Here is a 26583-nt window from a genome sequence, read left to right as displayed (position 1 = left end):
TGGTGGCTGATGAGGAGATTATCTGGCATTGGCAGGAGGTGGCTTATGGGCGTGAGCCCTGGGTTGCCGAAGACTGAGGGAAATGAGCAGAGGATCTCCGCTCCCACTCCTGTTGAGCCCAGAGACCAGGGTCGCAAAGTTCCACACTACCTGGGTCTTGTTGGACTTCATTCATGCATGAGGCTTGCAGCCTGAGCAACACACTTTCTTCTAAGGAAAACCCGCTTATTTTTAGTGGGTTATTCATAACAATACAAAATAAATTGCTTAGGGCCTACTATTGGGGCAGGCTTGGGTGGTGGTTGGTAAAATTGAAAATAATGGTGGTGGGAAGGGGTGAAAATTGTAAATAATGGTGGTAATATTGGTGTTGGAATATTAAATGTAATTATTGTGAACAACTTTATAAAAATAAAATTAAATAAATAAAAAATCGAACATGTTCTCTCTTGACTTCTGTTAGCACCAAAGGGGTAGGAAAATCTCTATTTTGGCAGTTGTTGGGGCTCTCTCTTGCTCCATAATCCTCATTTCTGCAGTGGGGTGCCTCATTTCCAGGGATTCAGCAGAGGAAGCGAGGCCTCCTCTGCTACTGGCCTGGTGGACAGTAGTACCTCAGACATCAGGAAGTGCAGTGCAGGGTGTTGGCACTCTCCACTGATGTCGGGTGCTCTTGTTAGTGGATGATGGGAAAGAAGTCCTGCTCCCAACTCAGCCTCTTCTGGGTGGTCAACTCCGGTGCAAGCCCAGGCTCCCCAGAGCTCCTTTGCTGTTGTCAGCAGGCCTGGGGCACTTCTAACTTTTTCCTCTCTAGTGTCTGCATGTAGTGGAACAGTCACATCTAAGTTTTCTGTTATGTCAGCCTTGCCTTTTGTTGGTCTTGGGCAAGAAAATGAGACTCGTTAGGGCTCCTTGGGGTCTGTGGTTGTTGGTAATTTTAGATTGCCAGTTTCTGCTTCAAGTCTGGGACAGGAGACAGAAAGCAAATCTGAGGAGCTCACCATATCATTCCTTGTGTCTGAAATTCTTGTGTGCTGGGCCTGGCTGTGCAGTGAAACTCTGGCCTGACTATGGAGGCCACTAGGGGAATCCCTGGTGGTGTCTGAGGAGGCCCATCAAACTAATGGCTTGTGCGTGTCGATATGTGCACGACCACCAGGGCTGTCTCCCCAGCCACCAGTCCTTTCCTTTTCACTTTTCAGTAAAAGTAAGTAAGTAAAGGCCCTCCCGTTGATCATCGATTTGCTTGAGCAGGCCCAGTAATGTCTCCATTGGAGACTTTGTTGTTACTGTGTTTGGCATATGGAATACGTCACAGGGAGCTTGCCAGGCTCTGCCGCGCGGGCGAGATACTCTCGGTAGCTTGCCGGGCTCTCCGAGAGGGGCGGAGGAATCGAACTCGGGTTGGCCATGTTGTTTGCATGCAAGGCAAACGCCCTGCCGCTGTGCTATCATTCTTATTCTAGGCATGTGTCTGTACAGGATTTTGAGTTATATGGAGCTCAGTGACATCTACCTCATCTTTCCAGAAGTGAAAGTCCTTTGATTGCTTTTATTTTGTGGTCATTGTATAATTATCCCAATTCGACTGGCCCTTCCCTTCAAATTCCTTTGGCTCTTGTGGAATGCAGTGTAAAATGTAAGTGGGGGCTGGAGTGATAGCAGAGCAGGTTGGAGTTTGCCTTGCACTATGTCAACCCTGGTTTGATCTTTGACATCCCATATAGTTCCCTCGAGCACTGCCAGGCTCGATCCCTAAGTGCAGAGCCAGGATCAACTCCTGAGCATCGCGGGCTATGCCCAGTTTCCCCAAAGAACCCACAAAAGAATATGAGTAAGATTACTGTCCTAAGTTTCAGAAGGATGACAAAGAGCAAAGTGAGGGACAGAGGCAGTACTTGGGGTAAGGTACTTGCCAATCCCTGGCACCCCATGTTTCCTCAAACACCATTATGAGTAGTCCCCGAGGACAGAGCCAGTCATGCATCGAGAACTGCAAGCAAAGTAAGAAATTAGGGGCTTAATTTCCTGATTCATGAAGTGCAAAAATTTATTCTTCTTCAGAAGATATCTCATTTATCTTTATCTTACATCATTAACATTTTCATATAAATATGTGTATACATATAAATAATTCCCCCCACCCCCACCCCCTGCCATACCAGGTAGTGCTCAGGGCCTATTCCTGGCTGTGCTCAGGAGTGACCCCTAGTGGTGCTCAGGGAACTGTGAGCAGTACCACTGTGTCAACCAGAGCTGAAGGGCAATAGTACGCAAGGCATATTTAACCCTGTAATCTCTCTCTGGCATCTTAAAAACTTATTATTTTTTGGAGTGGGGGCTCATATCCACTGGGTCTTCCAGCTTAGTGCTGGGGTTGCTCCTAATGGTGCGTGGGGAACAATGAGGTGCTGGGAATTGGACCTGGGTCTTCAGTGTGCAGAGTCTACACTCAGTCCACACTTTCCAGCTCCAGGAAAAATAAGTTTTTAAGGCTTGCTTTGTTATATTCATTTCAGTGAATTTAGCTGTAGCACTGTCCTCCCGTTGTTCATCGATTTGCTCGAGCGGGCACCAGTAACATCTCCATTGTGAGACTTGTTACTGTGTTTGGCATATCAAATACACCACGGGGAGCTTGCCAAGCCCTGCAGTGCAGGCACGATACTCTTGGGCAAGCTCGCCGGGCTCTCCAAGAGGGACGGAGGAATCAAACCTGGGTCGGCTGCGTGCAAGGCAAACGCCCTACCCGCTGTGCTATCACTCCAGCCCAGTGAACCGCTTCTGTGAATTTAAGGATTTCAAAATCTGGTAATAAATGTTTTTAAAAATTTGCTTTATTGGGTCAGAACAATAGGATAACAGGCAGAGTGCTTGTGTTGCACACAGCTGACCCAGGTTTGATCCTGGCACCCCATATGGTCCCTCGAGCCCTGCCAGGAGTGACCCCTGAGCAGAGCCAGGAGTAAGCCCTGACCACCACCATATGTGGCCTCAAAACGTAACAATTAAACTTTTTTTAAAGAAAATAATTGCCAATATTAGACTTCTGAGGGAAGCATTGCCACAAAGTAAGTACAAGGATCACATATAAGGGTAGGAGATAATATGACATATTAGACATTGTAGAACTTTGTGACTAAGCCTATGCAGCTGTCTTTACCACCTAACATCAGTTTTATAGGCTGACATATAGCTTCCTTTAATCTTGATAAATTTATATATCTAATAATAAAACACTATGATTTTAAAATCCCTGAGTACTGAACTACAATTATGGTTTATACTTTTTTTTTTATAATTTCTTTATTGAATCACTGTGGGAAAAGTTACAGAGCTTTCGGGTTTAGGTCTCAGTCATGTAAATATCAAACACATTTCCCTTTACCAATACTTATTTTTAACCGCGAACCCCAATAGAACCCCACCTCCCACCCCTCCCAATTCCTGTGAGGCAGATGAGTTCTGGTTAATACTCTATCTACTTATCTGGTTAATACTCTAAACAATAATGGTGCATCTTCTATCGAAACAATGTATCTAGTCAGAGTTTACGACCCCCCCCCCCCAATCAGACATGCTGAAACAGCATTGTGAAATGATTTGCTTTCTACAGCTGGGTTTAAGAATAAAATGATGCTATTGCGGCCGCGCGGTTCTGGATTTCTGCTATTTTACTTATTAACCCTGGAAGTATTTCTATTAAAAGTTAGATAGTTAAGAGATTGGTTTCTGTGTTCTGGAGTCATGGCCATGCCGGAGAGCCGCTCGTGGGGGGCAGCTGGTGACCTCGGTCGGGCGTGAAGGACGGACCAGATTGCCCCCCTTCCCATGAGGTCCCTGCCGCCCCCACCCCCGGCTCAAACCTGCTGTCCACAAGGCTCCCGCGGGGCACCCATCCTACTTTCCAGAGAGGAGGGGGTGAATGGAGCAACACCCTTTCCCCTCCGGGCAGGCATGCTGGCGCGGTTTAACACAGTCCATTTGCTTTTCTGCTCCAAGCGGGTGACTTTCTGTGCTAAGTCCTTGTGCTTCCGGGGCCGTGGCCGTGCCCGAGAGCCGCTCGTGGGGGGCAGCTGGTGACCTCGGTCGGGCGTGAAGGACGGACCAGATCGCCCCCCTTCCCATGAGGTCCCTGCCGCCCCCACCCCCGGCTCAAACCTGCTGTCCACAAGGCTTATGGTTTATACTTAAGTCCACGTGGCTAGAGACAGCGCAGAAGTGAAGGCACTTGCCTTGCATGTGGCTGATGCCAATTCAATCCCCAGCCCTGCATCCAGTGCCAGGACTTCCAAGAGTGACCTCTGACTACCCAGGAGGGGATATCTGACCAGAAGCACGAGTGAGCACTGAGCACAGGTGGAAGTGGCCTTCAAACCAAAACCAAACTATGTATGTCATATACATACACATATATATATGTATATATGTGTGTGTGGGTTGGAGCGATAGCACAGCGGGTAGGGCGTTTGCCTTGCACGAGGCCGACCCGGGTTCAATTCCTCCGCCCCTCTAGGACAGCTCAGCAAGCTACTGAGAGTATCTCGCCTGCATGGCAAAGCCTGGCAAGCTACCCGTGACACTGCTACAGTGTGTGTGTGTGTGTGTGTGTGTGTGTGTGTGTGTGTATGCACTTATGGAAGTGTAATTGTTTCTGTCATCTATTTCAAACTTATATTGTTCAGAATCATGATGTTTAATGAAAATAAAACTGTTAAAGCAAAACAAAAACCTGACTGTTACACTTTTAAACAATGGGCCTTTTTTTTGGGGGGTCCAAAACAAGGTTTTTTTGGGTCCAAAAAAAGATACAATATTTTAGTTATAAGCATTTAATTCTTTAAAAATTAACAAAAGACAGACAATGGCATAGGTTTATACCAACTTTATTTAAAATTTTAATTTCAAATGAAATATGTGACACTGTTATGTAAGAATACAATTAGAGATGACAAATACCCTAATTCATTTTTCTGTTTTGTTCAAGTCTCCAGGCACCAGTCAAATACCGAAGTCGTATAAAAAGCAGGTCCTTGCCCATCTGTAGCCAGCTCCAAAATGGGACTAATTTAGAACCTGCAATTTAAAGATAGTTAAAAAAAAGAAAAAAAACCCCTTAAACTCAGAGTAAAGTATATTAGTTCAAAAACTGTGTTTTAAAACTCAGTCTACATGACCTTTGTGAAAAGGAGCCTTAACTTTTACAAGTACTGTAGTATCTGCACATGTAAGTGAAACATTTCATTTAAAATTTTTTAAAAATTTATTTATTTGCTATACTTCGTGGTGCCTGGGTCTTTCTCCTGGCTCTGCACTCAGAGATCACTCCTGGTGGTGTCTGAGGACTCTATGCAGTATAGGGGCTTTAACCTGAGACAGCTGTGTGCAAGGCAAGTGTCCTACTTGCCATATTGGCCCTGAAACATTCAATTTTATCTGCATGTTTAAAAGTGATTTTGGTCATGTTTTACATGTTATTTCTCAGTGTCTTTTGAACTAGAAATCTGGGCACCCTTCTATTCATAAGTACAGATAATTTGAGATAAGAAATTGTGGACAAGGGCCAGAACAATAGTACAGTGGCGAGGGCGTTTGCCTTGCACATGACCAATCCATGTTTGATCCCTGGCATCCCATATGGTCCCCCATGCACCGTCAGAAGAAATTCCTGAATGCAGAGACAGGAATAACCCCATGAGCATCGCTGGGTGTGACCCAGAAGGAAAAAAAAGAAAGAGAAAAAGAAATTGTGGACAAAAATCCCAATTTCTGTTTCAATTCTCTTCCAATACTCTCAATCAGGTAAATACCATCTTACACACACCATATCTTACTATCTAATAGTTTGCTCAATTACCAAACCCAGTTTAAGTACATAAAATTTGCCTCCTTTGCATGTTTTAAAAACGTTTACTCCTTGATTTTACCCTTTAGGAATAGTTTTCGACTGGGGTTGGAGTGACAGCACAGCAGGTAGGGTGTTTGCCTGGCACGCGTCCGACCCAGGTTCGATTCCCAGCATCCCATATGGTCGCCCGAGCACTGCCAAGAGTAACTCCTGAGTGCAGAGCCAGGAGTAACCCCTGAGCATCACCAGGTGTCACCCAAAAAGCAAGAGCAGGAAAAAAAAAACCAGAATTGTTTTCGACCAAACCACAAACAGAAATTCTTGCCATTTCCTGCAGTTTTCAGGTCAGGTAACTGGGGTGACAGGTAGAGTAAAATGGCATGGCCAAGGTCACAACTGCTGACGATTTTCTGATGAAGTACAAATGCTGAGCTAGCAGCTTTCTCTCTTTTCACCCATACTCAACCTGGACTGGACTGAGGTATAGTTAACAAATGAAATGGAAATGCATTTGGAGTGCACAGCGGGATGGTCCGATTTACATGAATGAAAGAAACTTCTTCGAAGTTGAAGTTCAATTCAAAGTGACAAGTTTTTCTAAAAACAGTAAACAAATCCTCTTGAAATGAAATGAAACTTGGTGGCTCTAAATTGTGAACATCTTAGAGGACCCTTGAATTAGGGGGTGTGGAACTGTAGATGGCTGAGGGTTCTGAGAATGCCTAACCAGACAGTGTTGACTGAGTGCTGGTTAATAAAAAATAAAAACGACATATAAACAACCGATCACACATAAGAGATTAGGTGAAGTTACGTGTCCTGGGGAGTTGGAAAGACAGGACAAGGGTGAAGATAGCACAGAGTGGTCCTGCTTGGATCCCTAACACCAGGGCTCCCACGCACTGGCAGAGGCATCCCTGGAGAGACCTGGTACCAAGGGGGTGGCAGGCACACTCTAGGGGAAAAGGGAGCTCAGATTGAGAAAGGAGCACCAAAGAAAGCGTGTTGGGAGGGTCCTCCCAGGATGGGAGAAGCGTGCTGAAAGTAGACTATAGACCAAACGTGACTGCCACTTAATGCCTCTTTCGCAAATGACAACACCCAAAAGGAGAGAGAGAGAACAAGGGGGAATGCCCTGTCACAGAGGCAGGGTGCAATGCGGGGGATAGGGGGTGGGAGGGATGCTGGGACCCGTGGTGGTGGAGAATGGGCGCTGGTGGAGGGATGGGTACTTGATCATTGTATGACTGAAACCCAAGCACAAAAATTTGTAAACCTACAACTGTACCTCATGGTGTTTCACTAACAAAAATTAAAAAAAAAAAAAAGTAAAAAAGTAAATGATGGAGAATGGGCACTGGTGGAGGGATGGGTACTGGATCACTGTATAACTGAAACCCAAGCACGAAAATTTGTAAGTCTACAACTGTACCTCATGGTGTTTCACTAATAAAAATTTTAAAAAAAGAGGGGGGATGGCAGGAGTCCCTGACACCTCGGGGCCTGAGCAGCGCCACTCCCGAGGGACCTGGCAGTGAAATGCTGACCTGGTGGCCAACAACTGCATGCGGCTCCCTGGGCCTCCTTTCCCTGTAATTTCCCCTTAGACCCAGTTCTGGACCTCCCAAGAAAAGATTACTTTTCATATGAATTCAACCTAATGGTGAAAAATATAAAGTTCATCCTCAGAGTTAGGAAATTTTGTCTAGACCTCACTGTTCAAGGTACCAGAATCCGAATTAAATGTCTGAGCCACGTGTCAGAGCAGGGCCTTGGAATGCTCATATGCCCCAAACCTACTGGTACAGGGACAAATGTTAAGAGGCTGAACATCTCATTACCAGGCTGAAGAGACTGTACAGGGGTTAAAGCTCTTGCCTTGCACGCAGCTTTCCCTGGTTTGATCTATAGCACCCAATATGGTCCCCTGAGCCCACCAGCAGTGATACCTAGGCACAGAGCCAGGAGTGAGCCTTGAACACAGCTGGGGTGGCCCGCATACCACACCCCTTGCCAGGTGATTTTTAAAGTTGCATGACAACGGTGGAGAGTAATTCACACTTGAGGACATAAATAGTAACACTATAACTGTGATGCCTGAATGACAGTAAGATAATTTAAAAATTAAACAATAGAGGCAGACAAAAATACTAATACAATAAAATAACATTACCTCACCATGTTCATTATCTCCACTGTCAAAAGAAACCCCTTTACTGGTTTGAATATCTACAGCAGTTTTCTTAATGAAAACATGATTACTAAAGCACTTTGTTCTTAGGATTTATATTCTGTATTATTCATCAGGGGCAAATATCGTCGTTCTACAAATCAGGAATTTGAGTAACTTATAATTTATAGCTCTCCGAGCTATAGCACAGCGGGTAGGGCGTTCGCCTTACAAGCGGCCAACATGGCCGACCCGAGTTTGATTCCTCCACCCCTCTCGGAGAGCCCGGCAAGCTACCAAGAGTATTCGATATGCCAGACACAGTAACAACAAAGTCTCCAAATGGAGACGTTACTGGGCCCGCTCGAGCAATAATTTATAGCAGGACACAACCTTTACAATGCAAACAAGCTAAATCAGAAATATGAAACATACTTTTTTTATTTTTTGGTGATGCTCAAGGGTTGTTCCTGGCTCTGTGCTCAGGGATTACTCTTGGTAGTGCTCAGGAGACCACACGGGATGCCGAGGATTGAACCCAGGCCAGCCACGTGCAAGGCTAGTGCCCTACCCAATGTGCTATAGCTCCAGCCCCAATATGAAACACATTCCCATCTTTCCCTACTTTAACTTCCATCGACGCTTCATTGGGCATAAACAGCAACAGAACTGATGATCACAGCCCTGAGCAGCCCAGTTCTCTTTGCTTGAGGTCACTATTATGGAAATTAGAGAAGCTTCTAGATACTCTGCTTTATTCTACAAGACTCCACATTTGGTACATTTTCAGACTGGCTCTTAATCTTGTCCTAAACATCTGAGGTTACAGAGCAGCCATGGTTTCTGTGACAATGACATTGCAAGGAGGGCCCTGCTCCCTGAGAAGCAAGACTCTAAAAAAATGTCTCCTGTTGAGGGCAGGAGGAGACAGCACAGCGGGGAGGGCATTTGCCTTGCATGTGCCTGACCTGGGTTTGATCTCCAGCATCCCCTCTGGTACCTTGAACAAAGCCAGGAGTATCCCCCGAATAGCCTCCCTATCCTCCTCAAAGTTCACTCTATTGTAAGGTAAAGTCTCCATTCTGAATTTATTTATTTTTCTTTTTGGCTCACACCCGGCGATGCACAGGGGTTACTCCTGGCTCTGCACTCAGGAATTACCCCTGGCGGTGCTCAGAGGACCATAGGGGATGCTGGGAACTGAACCCGGGTCGGCTGTGTGCAAGGTCGGCCCTACCCGCTGTGCTACCACTCCAGCTCCTCTGAATTTAAGCAAAGGAGAAGACTCTACTTTTACAACACACCCAGTCAGCACTGCATATACTTTCCTGGAAAGGAATTAAGATTTATGATAAATAGCACATGATTATAGAACTTATAACTCGTAAGACCACTACATTTCTTGGGGGGAGGTGGGCTCCCCAAAACTTAGGGCCCAGCAGTCACTGTGGTGGTTGTCAGTAGGGCTGGCAGGCTGGCGCTCACAGGCAGCAGTGTTGGATGTCATCAGGACTACACCCGGCAGTGCTCGGGGAGGGTCAGGAATCAAACTTGGGACCCTGTGCACGCCCGACTCATGCTCTAGCCCTTTAAGGGATTGCTTCAGTTTCTACATGTTTTTTAAATATAAGAACAGACAGTAGCAAAACACTGGTTCTGAGGGCCCCAAAAACGGAACAGCAGGTGGTCTGCGCTGTTCAAAGCTGACCCCTGAAGCACTGCATGTGACCCCCGAGGGCAGAGCCAGGAGTAAGCCTGGAGCAAAAACAAAACAAACCAACAACAAAATTGGCTCTGACTGCTTGAAGCAAAAAAATCTATTTCTAATTTAGTTCTGCATGGTGGTTTGTTGGTCCCCAGCATTCAACTGAGTAATGAAATCATACAATATTTTTAAAATGGGTGATGCAAACGATCCAGTTTATCTCTGATGAAGCAGGATGTCAATCGATACTACGGACCTCAGATCCCTGTGTTCCCGCTGACTGCGGCAAGTTTCTCAATTCCCTGGGCGGGGTGGGGGGCTGACTGAAGACCCCCAAACAGAGAGCATAAAAGAGAGAGGAAGCGGGCTGGTGGGAGTTCGCGCTTGGAGTCAAGACAGCTGGTGGGTCCTGATGGGGCAGGGGGCCCAATGACTCTCAAGGCTACTGGGCAGCCACGCTCTGCGACACTCCCCCCAAAACCTCACTGGCATCAGCTGGAACGTCATCATGAGACTCACCTTCAATTTCGGTCCAGTTGACAGCAATTTCTGCTATTGGGATTTTAAAGAACTGTGCTATATAAAGCAGTTCTACATCAAATGCCCTGAAATAGAAAATATATTGATAATTTATTTTTTACAAAATGACAAGTAGAGTGCAATTAAATATCTCTCTTGGCAAGTTTCAAAGATGGCATGCCAGAAGTCAGTCCTCATTAGAAAAGTGAAGATCAGATTCACAAAAGGTCAAACAAAAGGTAACAGTTCAGAAGTTTCCAGGTAAAGAAAATGAGTTCCTGCATCACAGCACAAAAATTTAAAAATACACAGTGTCCCTCTCAGCTAAGAAACTCCCACAAGTAGTAATAGCCTCTTGTACAGTAAGAGAAATCTTAATTCTAGAAATGGTTAAGAATTGACTCTTCAATCCCAGACTTGATACTGTGCAAAGCACAGAACTGGTAATATTTTCAGCTACTCAGGGAGCTGGTCAAACAGTGCCCTGAGCACTGCAAGAAGAATTTTTTTTTCTTTTGGGGCTGGAGCGATAGCACAGCGGGTAGGGCGTTCGCCTTACAAGCGGCCAACATGGCCGACCCGAGTTCGATTCCTCCGCCCCTCTCGGAGAGCCCGGCAAGCTACCGAGAGTATTCGATATGCCAGACACAGTAACAACAAAGTCTCCAATGGAGACGTTACTGGGCCCGCTCGAGCAAATCGACGATCAACGGGAGGGCCTTTACCTTTACCTTTACCTTTTGGGTCACAACCGGCGATGCACAGGGGTTTCTCCTGGCTCACGCACTCAGAAATGACTCCTGGCGGTGCTCGGGGGACCATATGGGATGTTGGGAATCAAAACCAGGTTGGCTGCATGCAAAGCAAGGCAAATGCCCTATCTGCTGTGCTATCGCTCCAGCCCGAGCAGAGTCTTACCACCCAAGAACCCAGGTTCTTTTCTACACACAGCACTCCTGGGGACTTCCCACTTCCCTATCTGTGCTTGGCAATTCTGTTCTGCCAGTGTGACACTAGAGTTGTCTACTCTGAAGCGCTTCTTTGGGAACAACTAGAGAAAAGCACAAGACCGAGGTTCACTGTTTGGTCTCAGCTTGCACTCTATTAAAATGCTCACTCCATCAACCCCGTGCCTTTCTTAAAAAACTTCCTCCGTTAGCCCGTGGTTTCCGTTCCATCTGCTTTTCCTACAGTTTTTGAGTCTTATTTCACCGGGACATTTTCCTTCATTTGCCTATGAAATTCCTCGGTACCAGCTTCTTCCTTCCTTCCCCTGACATGAAGTTCTGGAGAGAAATACCATATGTGAAACCTTCTTCATCCTCTTTCGACCATCTCTAAACAGTTTCTTCACTGTTTTACATTCCTGAATCACTTTTTCAATCTCATATTCCAAACTCCTGGTCTGGGTTTTAAAGTATGTGTGTATGGGGGGCGGGGGGTAGGGGAGCAGTGAGGGGGACTGCAGTATCTGTGGACCAGTGGCCACTCCTGCTGACAATCAGCCTGGCTGTGAAGGAGGCTCTGACTGCTGGTGCTCTAGCCCTGCACAATTCAGCTGCTCCGGTGGGCAGGTGATGCTAAGATTCAAGGGAGCTAATGTGTGTCACTTTTAATGGGCCTCAATCACTGGTGGCATGTGCTCCAGTTTTTCGAGCTGTCTCTCCTCCAGGCTCTGATGAAAGTATTAATGCTACACAAAAACAAGCACAGAGGATTAGCAGAAACAGAGCAGGAAAATAAAGGAAATAAAGGAGGCACAGTGCAAGAACTTATAGTGATAAGTCAGTAAGATAAAGATTTTAAACAATGGATTCTGGAAAATAGGAATTACATGCAGTTACAATTTTGAAAGCAGAAATGAAATTCAAAAAGAGGGTTAGATAATGACATTGTGGAAATTTCCTTAAAGAAAACAAACAAAAAAAATTGTGGAATGATAGTACATTGGGTAAGGTGCATGCCTCGCATGTTAGATCCCTAGTACCATATATGGTTCCCTGAGGCCGCAAGGAGTGATCCCTGTGTACAGAGTATGCCCAGTGCATCACTGGGTGTGACCCAAAAACCAAAAGGAAAAAAAGGATAAAATTAGAGAATAGGTAAGAGGTTTTGTAAGAGAAAACAAAAACAAAAACAAAAACAGAAGAGATTATCAAGGAAGTAATAAAAAGGTCATCTCTCAGAAAGGTGTTTCCAGATTGATAGAGCCATTATTGAACAAAATACATGACAAAGAGCCACATTAAGTGCCAGAACTTATTCAAAACCCTGTGGGAAAAAAAGCTTCTGAGGGAGGGTGTGGATAGGGGTCGGGGTGAGCACAAGTCATTGAAAAGAATCAAGATTTTCATTATAGCTGGGCTTGAACTTCACAGACACACTGAATGCAAAACACAACAGAACAATGCTTCCAAAATTCTAAGGAAAAATGTTTTCCAATTCATAAAAATTGCTTGTCTAGCTATTAAACAAATGCAAAGTACAATAAAAGTACTTTCCCACATACATTCTCTAGGTTGCTTATATTTTTAGGACATTATCTGATGATCTGCTCTAATAAAACAGAAGGGCGTGGGTAATAAACCCTGGAGACAAAGATGGACTACAGGGGCCATTCGGGTCTGAGTCAATGAGATGTAACGCAAAAAAATAAATAAAGATGTAACATACAAAATACAGTGTATCAGTAACTTTAAAAAAAAAATTCTTGGGCCATACTTAACAGGTACTCAGGACTTCCTTCTGGCTCTGCACTCAGGCATCACTCCAGCCAGTACTCAGGGGACAATAATGGATGCTGGGGATCAAAATCAGGTCGGTTGCATGCAAAGCAAGCACTCTACCCATTGTACTATCGCACTGGGCCCAGGAAATGACTAAATTTAAAGTTTAACTAAAAAATTGTTTTAATGTAATTTAAAAAAAATTACAATTTTGAAAATAACACTGTAGCACTGTCCTCCAGTTGTTCATTGATTTGTTCAAGTGAGCCCAGTAATGTCTCCATTGTGAGACTTTGTTGCTACTGTGTTTGGCATATTGAATACACCATGGGGAGCTTCCCAGGCTTTGCCATGCGGGCGAGATACTCTCAGGAGCTTGCCGGCTCTCCGAGAGGGGTGGAGGAATCGAACCCGGGTCACCCCGGTCAGCTGCGTGCAAGGCAAACGCCCTACCCGCTGTGCTATCAAAAAATTTTTAAATCTTAAAATTCAACTTTATTTTTTTCCTATTAAAAGAAGTGTTGGAAAAGATGCATTCGATAGGAAAAGGCTGAATAAAGAGAGAAAATAAGCACAAAAAATTGGGTGCTTAAGGTGGAAGGCGCTATAGTGGCTGAAAGAATGTTTAGGGCAGGAGAAAGAACTATTTCTGAAAAAGGAAGAAAGAAAGAGGAAGTTTAAGGAAATCCCGAAAAGTAATGTTTTCAATGTCTACAGCTAAGGTGAATATACAAATCCCGTTAAATGATAAAGGTCCTGATTAAGTTCATATACATGTGTCAGTTTTATTTAAGCCTAAATATTCATTCTAGGAGATTAAGACTGCTTTTCATTACCTGGAATAACTGCTGTTTTATAAGATGTACTAAATATATTCCATTTGGGAACCTACCATCGTTCAATATGCAGAGATGAAAATGTCCTCGAAGCTGCTTCTCGGGTTAGCAATTTGAACCCACACTGCGTGTCCCTGATTCCTTGGACACAAAGGAACCATACCAGAAAGTGGAAACCATACATGAGAAGAGAGCGGAAGTAAGAACGCTGAAAAACAAAATAGGAATGACTTTTTCCATCGGCCTATAAAGGAGACACTGAACCCACCTGGCACAAACAACTGCATTTGGATATTCAATTGTATGGACAGATATGAACTCCCATGCTCCATTAGCTCTACTAGCAAAGTATCTTCTAGAAACTCTGAGGCTGCACACTGCCCTCCTCTTGGCAGAGGCACTAGAGAGTAATGACTCACTGCACAGAGATTTGAGTCACACAAGGAACCTAGATGGGATCGCTGAGTGATGAGAACTTTACTCTTTCAGGAACAGCAATTTGGAGCTGCTATGAGCATCTTGCCTGTATATTTTGTGCCTCTTTTCTCCAAACAGTTTCATTTTGAAAAACTCTGGGCTTCCTCCTAGCTCTGTGCTCAGGATCACGCGAGGTGGGGCTTGGGGGATCAATCCCGGGTTGGCCCTGTGCAAGGCAAACTCCCTACATGCCCTACTATCTCTCCGCCCCCTCCCCCCTAGTGATCAATTTTATTAGTAAAGAACATAACATCTCATTATAACGTAAAGTAAACATAAAACATAACATAAAACACTGCAAACTTTAAAACAGATTCTCAATATTACTATATTTAAGATTTTTAAATTTAGTGCCAACAGTAACCCCTGGCATTGCTCAGGAATTACTGCTGGCTCTATGCTCAGAAATCACTCCTGGTGGGACTTGGGGGACCACTCGGGGTGCCAGGGACCAAACCGAGGTCCTGTTTGTGCAAGGCAAGCACCATATCCGTTGTAATATCTCTCTGGAAGAGCTTTTTAACAAGCTAGGATCTCTTAAAATTTTCTGCAATTAAGGTAACAGGCTACACACTTATATAGGACATTTATATGCACAGAAGAAACCTACTAAGAATCTACTTAAGAATATTTACTATCTTATACTATAAAGTAAGGATCTGTTCTCTTGGCTTTTGTTTCCCTAAATTATAACCCATAGTATCATTCTTTATTCACACGGTTTTTTCCTTCACCATCAGAAAGAACCATGGGTGAACTGGGGCAACATCGCAAAGCAGAAAAAGACACTGCACTGAGCAGCCTGACAGTTGAACCCTGGCTTCATCGATACCTTAGTAGTATGACCTGAGCAAGTTTCTCTGATTTATACTTCTTATCCATAAAATGGGAATGAAAATATCTCAGTATTACTGCACCGATTAAATGAGAAAACACTGAAGTCTTCAGCGAAATGCCTGGCACAGGAAGTAAGGGAACTCAATAAATGTTTTCTATAAAGAAATGCTTGAAAATTTACATTAACCTCCTGACCATAATTTCACTTGTTTAAATAGTAGGGCAGAAAGGAAAGGAAGAATAAAATAACTTATTCATGAGCATGTGAGAATCTCAGGGTTTTTAAAGGACTCAGCACTTCTCTCTTCTCACCCACAAGCATGAGTTATGTTTATACAGATGCCTCACCTCACTAAGCAGACAGGCAGGAGCCTCATCATAAAAACACTCGGGATCTCACGACAGCATGCCCAGGGCCTTCCACATAAAACACTGGCAATTAATATTGGTGACTGATAAGCCTCCAAAAGAACATTTATGCTTAGGAAAGGAACAAATAGAAACTGAAAGATGGAAAAATAAAAATTAAAAGGTAGAAAATTAATACCTATCAACTGTTCTCCTTGAGTTTTAATATAACTTAAGAGAGCTTATATGTTATCAAATCACAAAATTCATGACATCTGACATCTCTTGCTGGGTGTTAATAGAAGACTTTAGGTTTTTTATTAAAAAAAAAAAAATCAGAAACAATGTGGGCCAGAGCGATTGTACAGTGGGTAGGGCATTTGCCTTGAGTGTGGCTGACCAGGGTTCGATCCCTGGCATCCCATACTATGGGTACCCTGAGCAACACCAGGAATAATTCTTGAGAACCAGGAGTAACCCCCAAGCACTGTGGGGTGTGACCCAAAAAGCCACCCCCCCAAAAAAAAACAAACCCCCAAAATCCAAATCCAATGTGTTCATACAATTGATGAAATATCTTCTATGCACTTTTTCTTTAACTTTTTTTTTTTTTTTTGCAACACACCCTGAGTAGCTCAGTGGCTATCCCTGGCTTTGTGCTCAAGAGTGACCCCTGATGGTGCATGCCTGTGCATACGTGCGTGCGTGCGTGCGTGCGTGCGTGTGTGTGTGTGTGTGTGTGTGTGTTGGGGGGAATTCAAACTTTAGCAGGCCACATGCAAGGCAAGCACTAAATCTCTGGCCCAATTTATTTGACTTCTAACATTTAAAAGCATTTCAAGCAAAAATATCTAAATAGCTTACAAAACATCTAAGGATAAATAGGATAAACATTTAACATAAGAAGTTAAAGTCAAAAGCAAATTATGAAATTCAGAAATAAAATTTAAAAACAAGAAGAAAAAAGAATCTTAACAATAATTTCTTGAATGCTCATGATAAGCAAAAAAGGTGAAATTCAAAATGACTAAAAGTTTTATTACTTTGTTTGGGGGCCAACACCAGCTGTGCTCAGAGCTCACTCCTGTCTCTGCACTCAGGGATCACTCCTAGCAGGGCTTAGGGAACGATATGGATATCAAAGATGGAATCAGAGTCAGTCACCTGCAAATGAATGTCCTGCCTGCTAAACCTGCTCCTTAGGCCTATAGTTAGAAGACATCATGACTGAAGCGAGATTTGCTAGGGAAAAACTAAAGACATCAAATAAATGTGAAATTAGTTCTATTTTGGGTCTTTTCTAAATGACACATTCAAATATATCCATGTACCGTATACACTGCTGTTTTAATTGTCTCACAGATCACATGGAGACGTGAACACGTTAGGATGCTGTAGGATTCCATAGGTGTTAGAGTACGAATGTCTGTCCTCCGGACAGCAGCAGGGAGGTGGAATTATAAACGAAGGATATGAATCGAAGTATTTTGGAATGCTATGTCCGAAAACTCTACGAGTATGTGGTTACTGCTATCTTGACGCTTATACCTTCCCCACAAACTGATCGGCATATACACCCAAGGATGGGCTCCCGTCTCCACGCGGTCCACAGACCGGCAGCTGTAACCACTGAGACCTTTCTAGGTGGGTGGCTCGGCATGGTCCACAGATTGAAGGTTGAAAACCACTGACCCACAGCACATCAGAGAAACCCAGAGTGGTGCAGAGACGGCAGGCATGCCATGGTGTTTCAGGCATGTCGGACCGGTGTCTGGCCTCTTGGAAAGGACCTTCTATAGGAAAGGTATAGGTCTGTAAGAATCATTTGGATTTGAAACAGGCCCATGACAATCTCTGTGGGAGTCAACTGCTAGTCTAAGATGCAGCATCGAGAAAAGTCTGCCTGCATCATGCCTGAACGGGACTGTGGTTTAAAGAAAAGATCTTTTGAAATTTAAGTCCAAGTCTACATTCTTCTGTATTAATTTCTAAATATATCAACCCTTCAAAAAATTACAAAATTAAAAAACTTACTTCCTTTAAAAAAGCTATGCCTCATTTTTATACGATTAGCTGCAAAAGCTTATCTTTTGCTTCTATCTACATAAAAAAGGGGGAACAGGCTCTCTGGTTTGTGCCGGTCAGTGAAAGCCTCACCTGAGCGATTGATTCTTTTTCCAAATGTGCTCGCGATCCACATGCAATAGCCATTCGATCCTGAGAAGAGAAGCAACAAAACACAATTTCAGTATCATCATTCACAAAAATACTTATTTCCAATGTGACCAGCTCATGACTCAGGAAAAGGTTTTACATATTTAGTTTCATTTTGGGACCACACATGGTGTTGCTGTGGGACCATGTCTGACGCTGGGGTTAGGACCTGGGTGGGCTGCATACAAGTCAAGGGCCTTCCACACTGTATTATCTCTGCGACCCGAGATCGTATGTTTTAAAGACCTGCTGAGGAGTTGAGAATATGCAGAGCCATTCAAGAAGCCTAAGTGGGGCTGGAGCGATAGCACAGCGGATAGGGCTTTTGCCTTGCACGTGGCCGACCTGGGTTCGATTCCTCTGCCCCTCTCGGAGAGCCCGGCAAGCTACCGAGAGTATTTTGCCCACACGGTAAAGCCTGGCAAGCTACCTGTGATGTATTCGATAATGCCAAACAAAGTAACAACAAATCTCACAACGGAGACGTTACTGGTGCCCACTCGAGACAATCGATGAACAACCGTAGCACAGTGCTATAAGTGGGGCTGGGATATGGGTGAAGTGCTCAACGCAGGCAGTGTCTGGGTTTACCGGGCTCATAATGGAACAATGACTACCGGTCATTTGCCTGCCAGTCTTCCAAAAAGTGTTAAATGATAAATATCGATTAAAATTCTTAATCATGAAGTTCAAGGACAGGGTATGATGCTTGCAACTGACCCTGGCTTAATCCCTAGCATCACATATGATCCCCCAAGCACCGCCAGGGTTCAGTCCTGAGCAGAGTCAAGAATGGTCCCCGAACACTGTAATCTCTCTCCCAGAAATGAAATAAACGGAGTTCAAATTAATGTAAGTGAGTCGGGCATTCAAGCCCAATACATCAGGATCCTCCGTGAGCTGTACTGCGGATTCACTACCAGGATCTCACCATTCTACAAAGAAGTGATCATTGATGTCAAGAGAGGGGTGCGGCAGGGTGATACCATTTCACCGAAACTCTTCAGTGCCACCCTCGAGAACATCATGCGACGACTGGAATGGGAAGGAATGGGAGTGAAGATAGATGGTCGGCAACTACACCACCTCCGCTTTGCTGATGACATTGTTTTAATAACACCAAACATCAGCCAAGCGGCACAAATGCTGGCCGACTTTGACCGTGAGTGTGGAAAGGTAGGACTACAGCTGAATCTTACGAAGACAATGTTTATGAGAAACAGCCTCGTTCCTGACGCCCCATTCGCTCTCAACGGAACAACCATCTCCGAATGCAACAGCTATGTCTACCTAGGTCGAGAGGTCAACATGACAAATGACCTGGCACCCGAGCTGCGCAGGAGGAAAAGAGCGGCTTGGAACGCCTTCAAGAACGTCGAAGCAATAGCTAAGAGGACGAAGAACCTCCGGCTCCGGGCACATCTCTTTGATTCCACTGTTCTTCCTGCATTAATATATGCCTCAGAGACCTGGGCCCTACGCAAACAAGATGAGAACGCCATTCAGGTCTCCCAAAGAAGAATAGAAAGAGCCATGCTTGGAATATCACGTTTCACTCAAATGAGAGAACGAATCCGTCAACGATCTGACATCCGTCAACGATCAAGGATCAGGGATGCTGTCTCATTTGCCAAGGTGTCGAAAATCAGATGGGCTGGTCACGTAATGAGATTTAAAGACGACCGTTGGACTAGAGCTGTTACTGATTGGATTCCAGGGGTTGTCAAGAGACCGCGTGGCCGCCCACCTACCAGATGGTCAGACTTCTTTGTCAAGATCATGAACGATTGGTTTGAGGCTCTTCATATTCCCGGAGCGAACAGATGCCATTGGGCTACACTAGCACGCGACAGGGACAAATGGAGACGTTACTGGCGCCCGCTCGAGCAAATCGACGACTAACGGGAAGTTAAGTGATTAAGTGATTAAGTGAGTCGGGCTACTATGGATTAGCTGTTCTTCAAGTATTACTTATAGATAAGGATTTCTTAAAAGTTTTTGTTAACTTCTGATTCCTTGTTACTGGAAAAAACCTGAGTGCCCAAGAGCAGATGACTGGTTAAAGAAACTTTGGTACATCTACACAATGGAGTACTATGTAGCTGTTAGAAAAGATGAAGTTATGAAATTTACATACAAGTGGTACTACATGGAAAGTATCATGTTAAGCGAAATGAGTCAGAAAGAGCGGGATAGACACAGAAAGACTGCATTCATCTGGGGAACATAAAGCAACAAAAAGGGAGACTAATACCCAGGAATGGCTGAGATTAGTACCAGGAATTTTGCTCCATGACTTGGAGGCCAGCCACACATGCTAGGTGAAAAGAAGCTCAGATAGAGAAGAGAGCACCAAATAAAGGGTGCTGTGAGGATCCTCCCAGGGTGGGAGAAGCATGCTAAAAGTAGTCTATAGACCAAACATGATTGCCACTCAATGACTCTCTTGCAAAACACAGTACCCAAAAGAAGAGAGAGAGAACAAGGGGGAATACCCTGCCACAGAGGCAGGATGGGACGGAGGGGATGGGGGGTGGGGGGGATGCTGGGACCCGTGGTGATGGATGACAGGCACTGGTGGAGGGATGGGCACTTGATCATTGTATAACTGAAACCCAAGCACAAAATTTGTAAGTCTATAACTGTACCTCATGGTGTTTCACTAATAAAAAAAGAAAAATAATTACAATATTCCCCAAAGCATTGTACAAATTCAAAAAAAAAATTTTGTAAGTCTAAAAAAAAAAAGAAATTTTAATGTGTCCCTGGGTCACATTAAAATAAAACATTTGCCTCTCTGGAAAGAAAGATGGCGGCCGCACGGGAGCCTTGTGGATAGCAGGTTTGAGCCGGGGGTGGGGGCGGCAGGGACCTCATGGGAAGGGGGGCGTTCTGGGCCGTCCTTCACGCCCGACCGAGGTCACCAGCTGCCCCCCCGCCCCCCACCCCCCGAGCGGCTCTCCGGCACGGCCACGACTCCAGAGCACAGAAACCAATCTCTTAACTATCTAACTTTTAATAGAAATACTTCCAGGGTTAATAAGTAAAACAGCAGAAATCCAAAACCATCATTTTATTCTTAAACCCAGCTGTTGAAAGCAAATCATTTCGCAACACTGTTTCAGCATATCTGATTGGGGGGGGGGTCGTAAACTCTAAACAATAATGGTGCATCTTCTATCGAAACAATGTATCTAGTCAAAGTAGATAGAGTATTAACCAGAACTCATCTGCCTCACAGGAATTGGGAGGGGTGGGAGGTGGGGTTCTATTGGGGTTTGCGGTTAAAAATAAGTATTGGTAAAGGGAAATGTGTTTGATATTTACATGACTGAGACCTAAACCTGAAAGCTCTGTAACTTTTCCCACGGTGATTCAATAAAGAAATAAATTATAAAAAAAAATTAAATAAATAAATAAATTTAAAAAGTACATTTAAATAAATAGATAAATAAATAAAAAAAACAAAAAAATAAAATAAAACATTTACTGATGATAAATTATACATTTATTTTAAAATAGTTTTTTTGTGTGTATGGGGCTTTAATCTGCAGTTAAAAAAGCAAGGTTATAAACCAAGACTGTGAGTTAATGGCTTAATTACAATCACGTGCCTTAGCTCTTTAAAAGTTAACAGAGTATAATGATACAGTAAGTTGAATCTAAGGAAAAAGAGTATGTCAAGAAATTCCTTTTGGGGCTGGAGCTATGGTTCCGATGACAGGGCATTTGCCTTGTACAAAGCCAGCCTGGGTGCAATCCCCAGCACCCACATGATTCCTGAACCTCCAAGAGTAATCCCTGAGCAGAGTCAGGAGTAAGCCCTGCCTGAACATGACTAGGTGTGGCACAAAGCCCTGTAGCACTATCCTCCCATTGTTCATCGATTTGCTTGAGCGGGCACCAGTGACGTCTCCATTGTGACTTGTTACTGTTTTTGGCATACTGAATACGCCACGGGGAGCTTGCCAGGTTCTGCCGTGCCCTCTGAGAGGGAGGGAGGAATTGAACCTGGGTCAGCCGCATGCAAGGCAAATGCCCTACCCACTGTGCTATCACTCCAGCCCACTAACACAAAAACAAAAGAAGGAATTCCTTTTTAGATAGATGAGCATGTGACATATCCAATAATAATTTCACATCATTGGGGCTGAAGAGAGAGCACTGTGGGTAGGCACTGGCCTTGCATGCAGCCGATCGGGTTGGATCCCTGAGTGCAGCTGGGTATGGTTCAAAAACTACTCCCTCCCCCCACTCCCCGTTACATACCATACGGTATAATGCAGCACTGCCCAACAGAATTTTTGGTGTCGATGGAAATGCTCAGTATCTGTGCTCGCCAATAAGGTACTTACTGACCATAATGATCTGAAATGTGGCCAGTAAAACTAAGGAGCCAAACATTTGATTTTAATTAATTCAAACAGCACAGGTAAAATGGTATTTTCAGAACGAATTCTTGTAAATTATACTAGTTAACTTAGTATTGTAAAAAAGCAAAACACTTCTAGGGGCCAAAAAAGTAGCTCAAACTGCAGAGCACAAGGCAGGCGCGCGCCAGACCCAGAGTCTGGGGCACTGCAGCGTGTGTCTCCGCCTCTCCTCCCCTCCCCAACCTGCTTCGATGCGTGGCCCTGGTGTGGCCGGCGGCCTTGAGCCCAGTGGGGCCTGAGCGGCTCTGAACCACTGGGCTGAACCCCCACGGGCAGGCCTGCACCACCCCACCACGCACACCTGCGAAGCTTCCTATGGGGACTCCCTGCCCTGGCTCTGCTGGGGGCATCAGAGGAAAAAACAAAATGAAACAAAAGCACCCTGCTGTGGGGAACAGTAAGAAAGAAAGAGAATATTTCAGAACCACAAAGACACAAATATTTCCAGGAAACAGCATAGAACTGTGAGGGGTTTCTGTTGCTGTTGTTGTTGTTTTGGGGCCACATCCAGTGATGCTCAGGGGTTACGGCCTACGGTTAGTTCTTGAGGCAAAGGTCTTACCCATTGTACTACTGCTCCAGCCCCAGAAGGTGAATTTTTATAGCAAGTCTTCTAGTTAGGGTGGTTTGGGTTTAATGGGTTTTGTGTGTTTAACTCTTTCTCCTTTTGGCTTTTGCGCTAAACAAAAGGAGATTATTTTAACAGCTACAAAACATTTGGTTTTAGATAGTTTTATTTATTGATCTTATTTGGGCCCTCAATTTGTTGTTCTTTCTATAACTGGTCTTTCAATAATATTCTGCTGTTCTGCCATCTATCCCCCAAAAACCTACATTGCTGAATTCTTATCTTCACAACTGTTTTTGCTCTTGGGGGGCGCAGGGGGGAGGGGCGGGGATGTGGGGTTTCCCAAGCTTTGTTTAGATGCTATTCTGGGGGCCTGGGGCTCATCCCCACCAACTAAGACCTGGATGTGCAGTCGGATAGTTCACTGCTCAGGCTAGTAATAAGATGCTGGGGGGTGGGGTGGGGGTGGGGGTGACGACCAAACCTGGTGCTGTATTTAAGCCCTTTAAGTTAGCTCCCCAAATTGTCACTTCACAAACATGCCTGGAAGTCTAAGGATCTTGAGGTGGTTGAAGCATTTATTTGATTCTTATTTTTGGATTTTGGGCCAGACCCCGTGGTACTCAGATGACGGTGTGGTGCCAGGGATCAAACCTTGGCCTCATGCATGCAGAGCACACTGCGCTGCCCAGCCCCTTACGTTATCTCTCTGGCCCTGATCTAAGTTTTTAGGAGAAAGTCTGAGCTGAATATTCAGAATAGATGTAGAAGTTTTGCATCTAAAAAGAGAGATGGCAAGAATATCGAAATAAGTAACTGTCAGAGAGATTTTAGAAAATGTTAGATACTTACTGAAATGTTTATAACAAAATGATGCACATTTCTGGGGTGTGAGTGGGAATTCCATACTATCTCCCACCTTTGATTTTTGAACTTATATGCAAATTCCATTTAATCTTACTTCATACCCTCTGTATTCTTGTCTGGCCTTTTTTTTTGTGTGTGGGGGGGAGGGCTGAGTGATAGCACAGCGGGTAGGGCGTTTGCCTTGCACACAGCCAACAGGGCCAACCCGATTCCTCTGCCGCTCTTGGAGAGCCCAGCAAGCTACCGAGAGGATCTCGCCCGCACGGCAAAGCCTGGCAAGCTACCCGTGATGTATTCGATATGCCAAACACAGTAACAACAAGTCTCACAATTTGTTGTGAGAAGTTACTGGTGCCCGCTCCAGCAAATTGTGAACAACGGGAGGACAGTGCTACAGTGCAGTGCATGGGGGGGAGGGCACACCTGGCAATGCTCAAGGGACACTCCTGGCTCTGCACTCAGGAATCACTCCTGCAGTGTGCAGGGGACCATATGGATGTGGGGATTGAACCAGGGTTGGCTGCACGCAAGGCAAGCACATAACCAGCTGTACTATTGCTCCAGCCCCTTGTTTGACTAACATTTAAACTATATTCTTTTACTTACAGGCCAAGGTTGTAGATCATTCAATCCTTTTTCTAGCTTCTCAATATCTGGAAACTTTGTGGCTCCATCAGCATCTGCCATAAGGATTTTTTCTCCTCGAGAACTGAAGATACCCTGTAATAAAATTTTCAATTAAAAGAAAATTGGTTTTGATATTAAGATTAAGTATAAATTCAACAGCATATATGTTCTGCTTTACTTAAAAATCCCATGAGTGAAACATTGGTATGAAATGGCAGAAAGAGGGCTCAAGTTTCCTAAATTATAATGATAAGAATTTCCCAAATGTATCTCTATATTGATGCCTGAGAAAACTTATTATAATAAAAAGTAAAGCTCGTGCGGGCCCAGTAACGTCTCCACTGGAGACTTTGTTGTTACTGTGTTTGGCATATCGAATACGTCACGGGGAGCTTGCCAGGCTCTGCCGTGAGGGCGAGATACTCTTGGTAGCTTGCCGGGCTCTCCGCGAGGGGCAGAGGAATCGAACTCGGGTCAGCCATGCTGGCTGCGTGCAAGGCAAACGCCCTACCGCTGTGCTATCGCTCCAGGCAAGTTTGGAAAATTAAAAATATTCTATAATTGTTAGAAAAATACAAAATACCTATCACATATACTACAAATGTGCATATATTATTCCTATCATCTCATGAGACGCTTAAAAGGGCCAGAGACTACTTTGAATGTACATTAAGATTAAACTTATGCACATTTTGCACAAATATCTCAAAAGATACCAGTATCAGACTCACTTTAGTTCACACTGAATCTTTTGCACAGTGCTATTACATAGGTAAAACTTAAAACATACAAAAGCATTTTGTAAATTGTTAAAAAAAATCTAATTAACCAAAAAAAAAAAAAAACCCAAAACCAAAAACCCCCCAAAACAACGGTGGTTCAGTGTAGAGCACATGCCGTGCATGTGTGAAGCCTCGGGTTCAAGCACAGCACAAAAAATAAATACAATCACAGTGTTATATGACTCTGCCACAAACTACGTGTAGCGTTAGACGCCTCTCAGTTCCTTTATGATAATGCACTTCTGGGGTTGAGAGGTTGAGCGCAGCAGTCTGAGCACGTGCGTTTGCATGGAGGAGCCCGAGTTAGATCCCCAGCACCATACTGGCCCCCAAGTGCCACTGGGAGGTCCCTAAAGCACAGAGCCAAAACAGCCCCTTGGCACTGCTGGTTATGGCCCAACAGCAAAGGAAAAAAAGACAAACACATTTTCCAAATCACCCAATATGTTACAAATATTACATATTCCAGATCAGATCTAACTGTAGCACTGTAGCACTGTCCTCCTTGTTCATCAATTTGCTTGAGCGAGCACCAGTAACGTCTCCATTGTGAGACCTGTTGTTACTGTTTTTGGCATATCGAATACGCCACAGGGAGCTTGCCAGGCTCTGTCATGCAGGCGGGATATTCTCAGTAGCTTGCTGGGCTCTCCGAGAGGGGCGGAGGAATTGAACCCGGGTCGACCGCATGCAAGGTGAACTCCCTACCGCTGTGCTATCACTCCAGCCCTAGATTCAGAGCTAAATATATATATATATGTATATATAAGACTGGCAAGCTACCGAGAGTATTCCGCCCGCACGGAAGAGCCTGGCAAGCTATCCGTTGTGTATTTGATATGCCAAAACCAGTAACTACAACTGGTCTCATTCATCTGACCCTGAAGGCTTCACCGACATGGCAGCACTGAGAAGGATGAGAAAGGAGAGGCCGACAAAACCTCAAGGCCGAACTAGGCTGCCACAACGAAGGGAGACAAAAATGATCGTCTGTACTTTCAATGCACGTACGCTAGCATCAGATGCATCCATCGAGGACCTAATGGTACAAGCGCAAATGATCAAGTACGACATCATTGGTCTGACTGAGACTAAGAAGGCACGAATCTCACCATGCCGTTTTCGACACTGGAGAAGAATTGTTCCTCAGAACATGTGATAAAAGAGGTGTCGGAGGCATCGGTGTCCTTGTCAACACAAACTTGGCCAAGAGCATTGATTCATTCGAATGCCTAACAACCCGAATCGGACGTTTACATTTGAATAGATGTGGCTCATTGCCTGCAGTTTCTATCTTCGTTGTCTACGCACCAACATCTCATTATGATGAAAGAGAAATCGAGAAGTTCTACATGGAGCTGGAGAAGTTCTATAAAGAAGACCACACCTTCTACAAGATCATTGTGGGTGATTTTAATGCCAAGATAGGACCGAGAAGATCAGCTGAAGAACTTCACATCGGGACACATGGCCTAGAATGGAACGAACAGGGTGAGAGACTGTCTGAGTTCATCATGTTGACCAGGACCATCCATGGTAACTCACAGTTCCAGAAGGCAGAATCTAAACGTTGGACATGGGAGTCTCCCGGTGGACGATTCCACAACGAAATAGACCACATCATAT

The 26583-nt window shown here is 44.5% G+C and overlaps 1 protein-coding gene across 1 annotated transcript in view; it reads right to left on the bottom strand.

Moving 5' to 3' along the window:
• Nucleotides 1-4871: 4871 nt before the first annotated feature.
• ALG5 (ALG5 dolichyl-phosphate beta-glucosyltransferase) overlaps nucleotides 4872-26583 on the bottom strand; it is a 37012-nt gene continuing 15300 nt past the window's right edge. Inside the window, exons 6-10 of the mRNA XM_056109388.1 lie at nucleotides 24155-24268; nucleotides 17624-17683; nucleotides 13861-14012; nucleotides 10243-10328; nucleotides 4872-5076 (exon numbers count right to left, since the gene is read on the bottom strand). Of these exons, the coding sequence (XP_055965363.1) occupies nucleotides 4961-5076; nucleotides 10243-10328; nucleotides 13861-14012; nucleotides 17624-17683; nucleotides 24155-24268 (528 nt within the window). The 3' untranslated portion in view covers nucleotides 4872-4960. The remainder of the gene's footprint in view (nucleotides 5077-10242; nucleotides 10329-13860; nucleotides 14013-17623; nucleotides 17684-24154; nucleotides 24269-26583) is intronic.

The sequence above is a fragment of the Sorex fumeus genome, unplaced genomic scaffold (assembly GCF_029834395.1).
Source record: "Sorex fumeus unplaced genomic scaffold, SorFum_2.1 ptg000008l, whole genome shotgun sequence".
In the NCBI taxonomy this organism is placed as follows: Eukaryota; Metazoa; Chordata; class Mammalia; order Eulipotyphla; family Soricidae; genus Sorex; species Sorex fumeus.
Note: the sequence above shows the minus strand (reverse complement) of the source record. Positions and strands in the feature narration are given on the sequence as shown.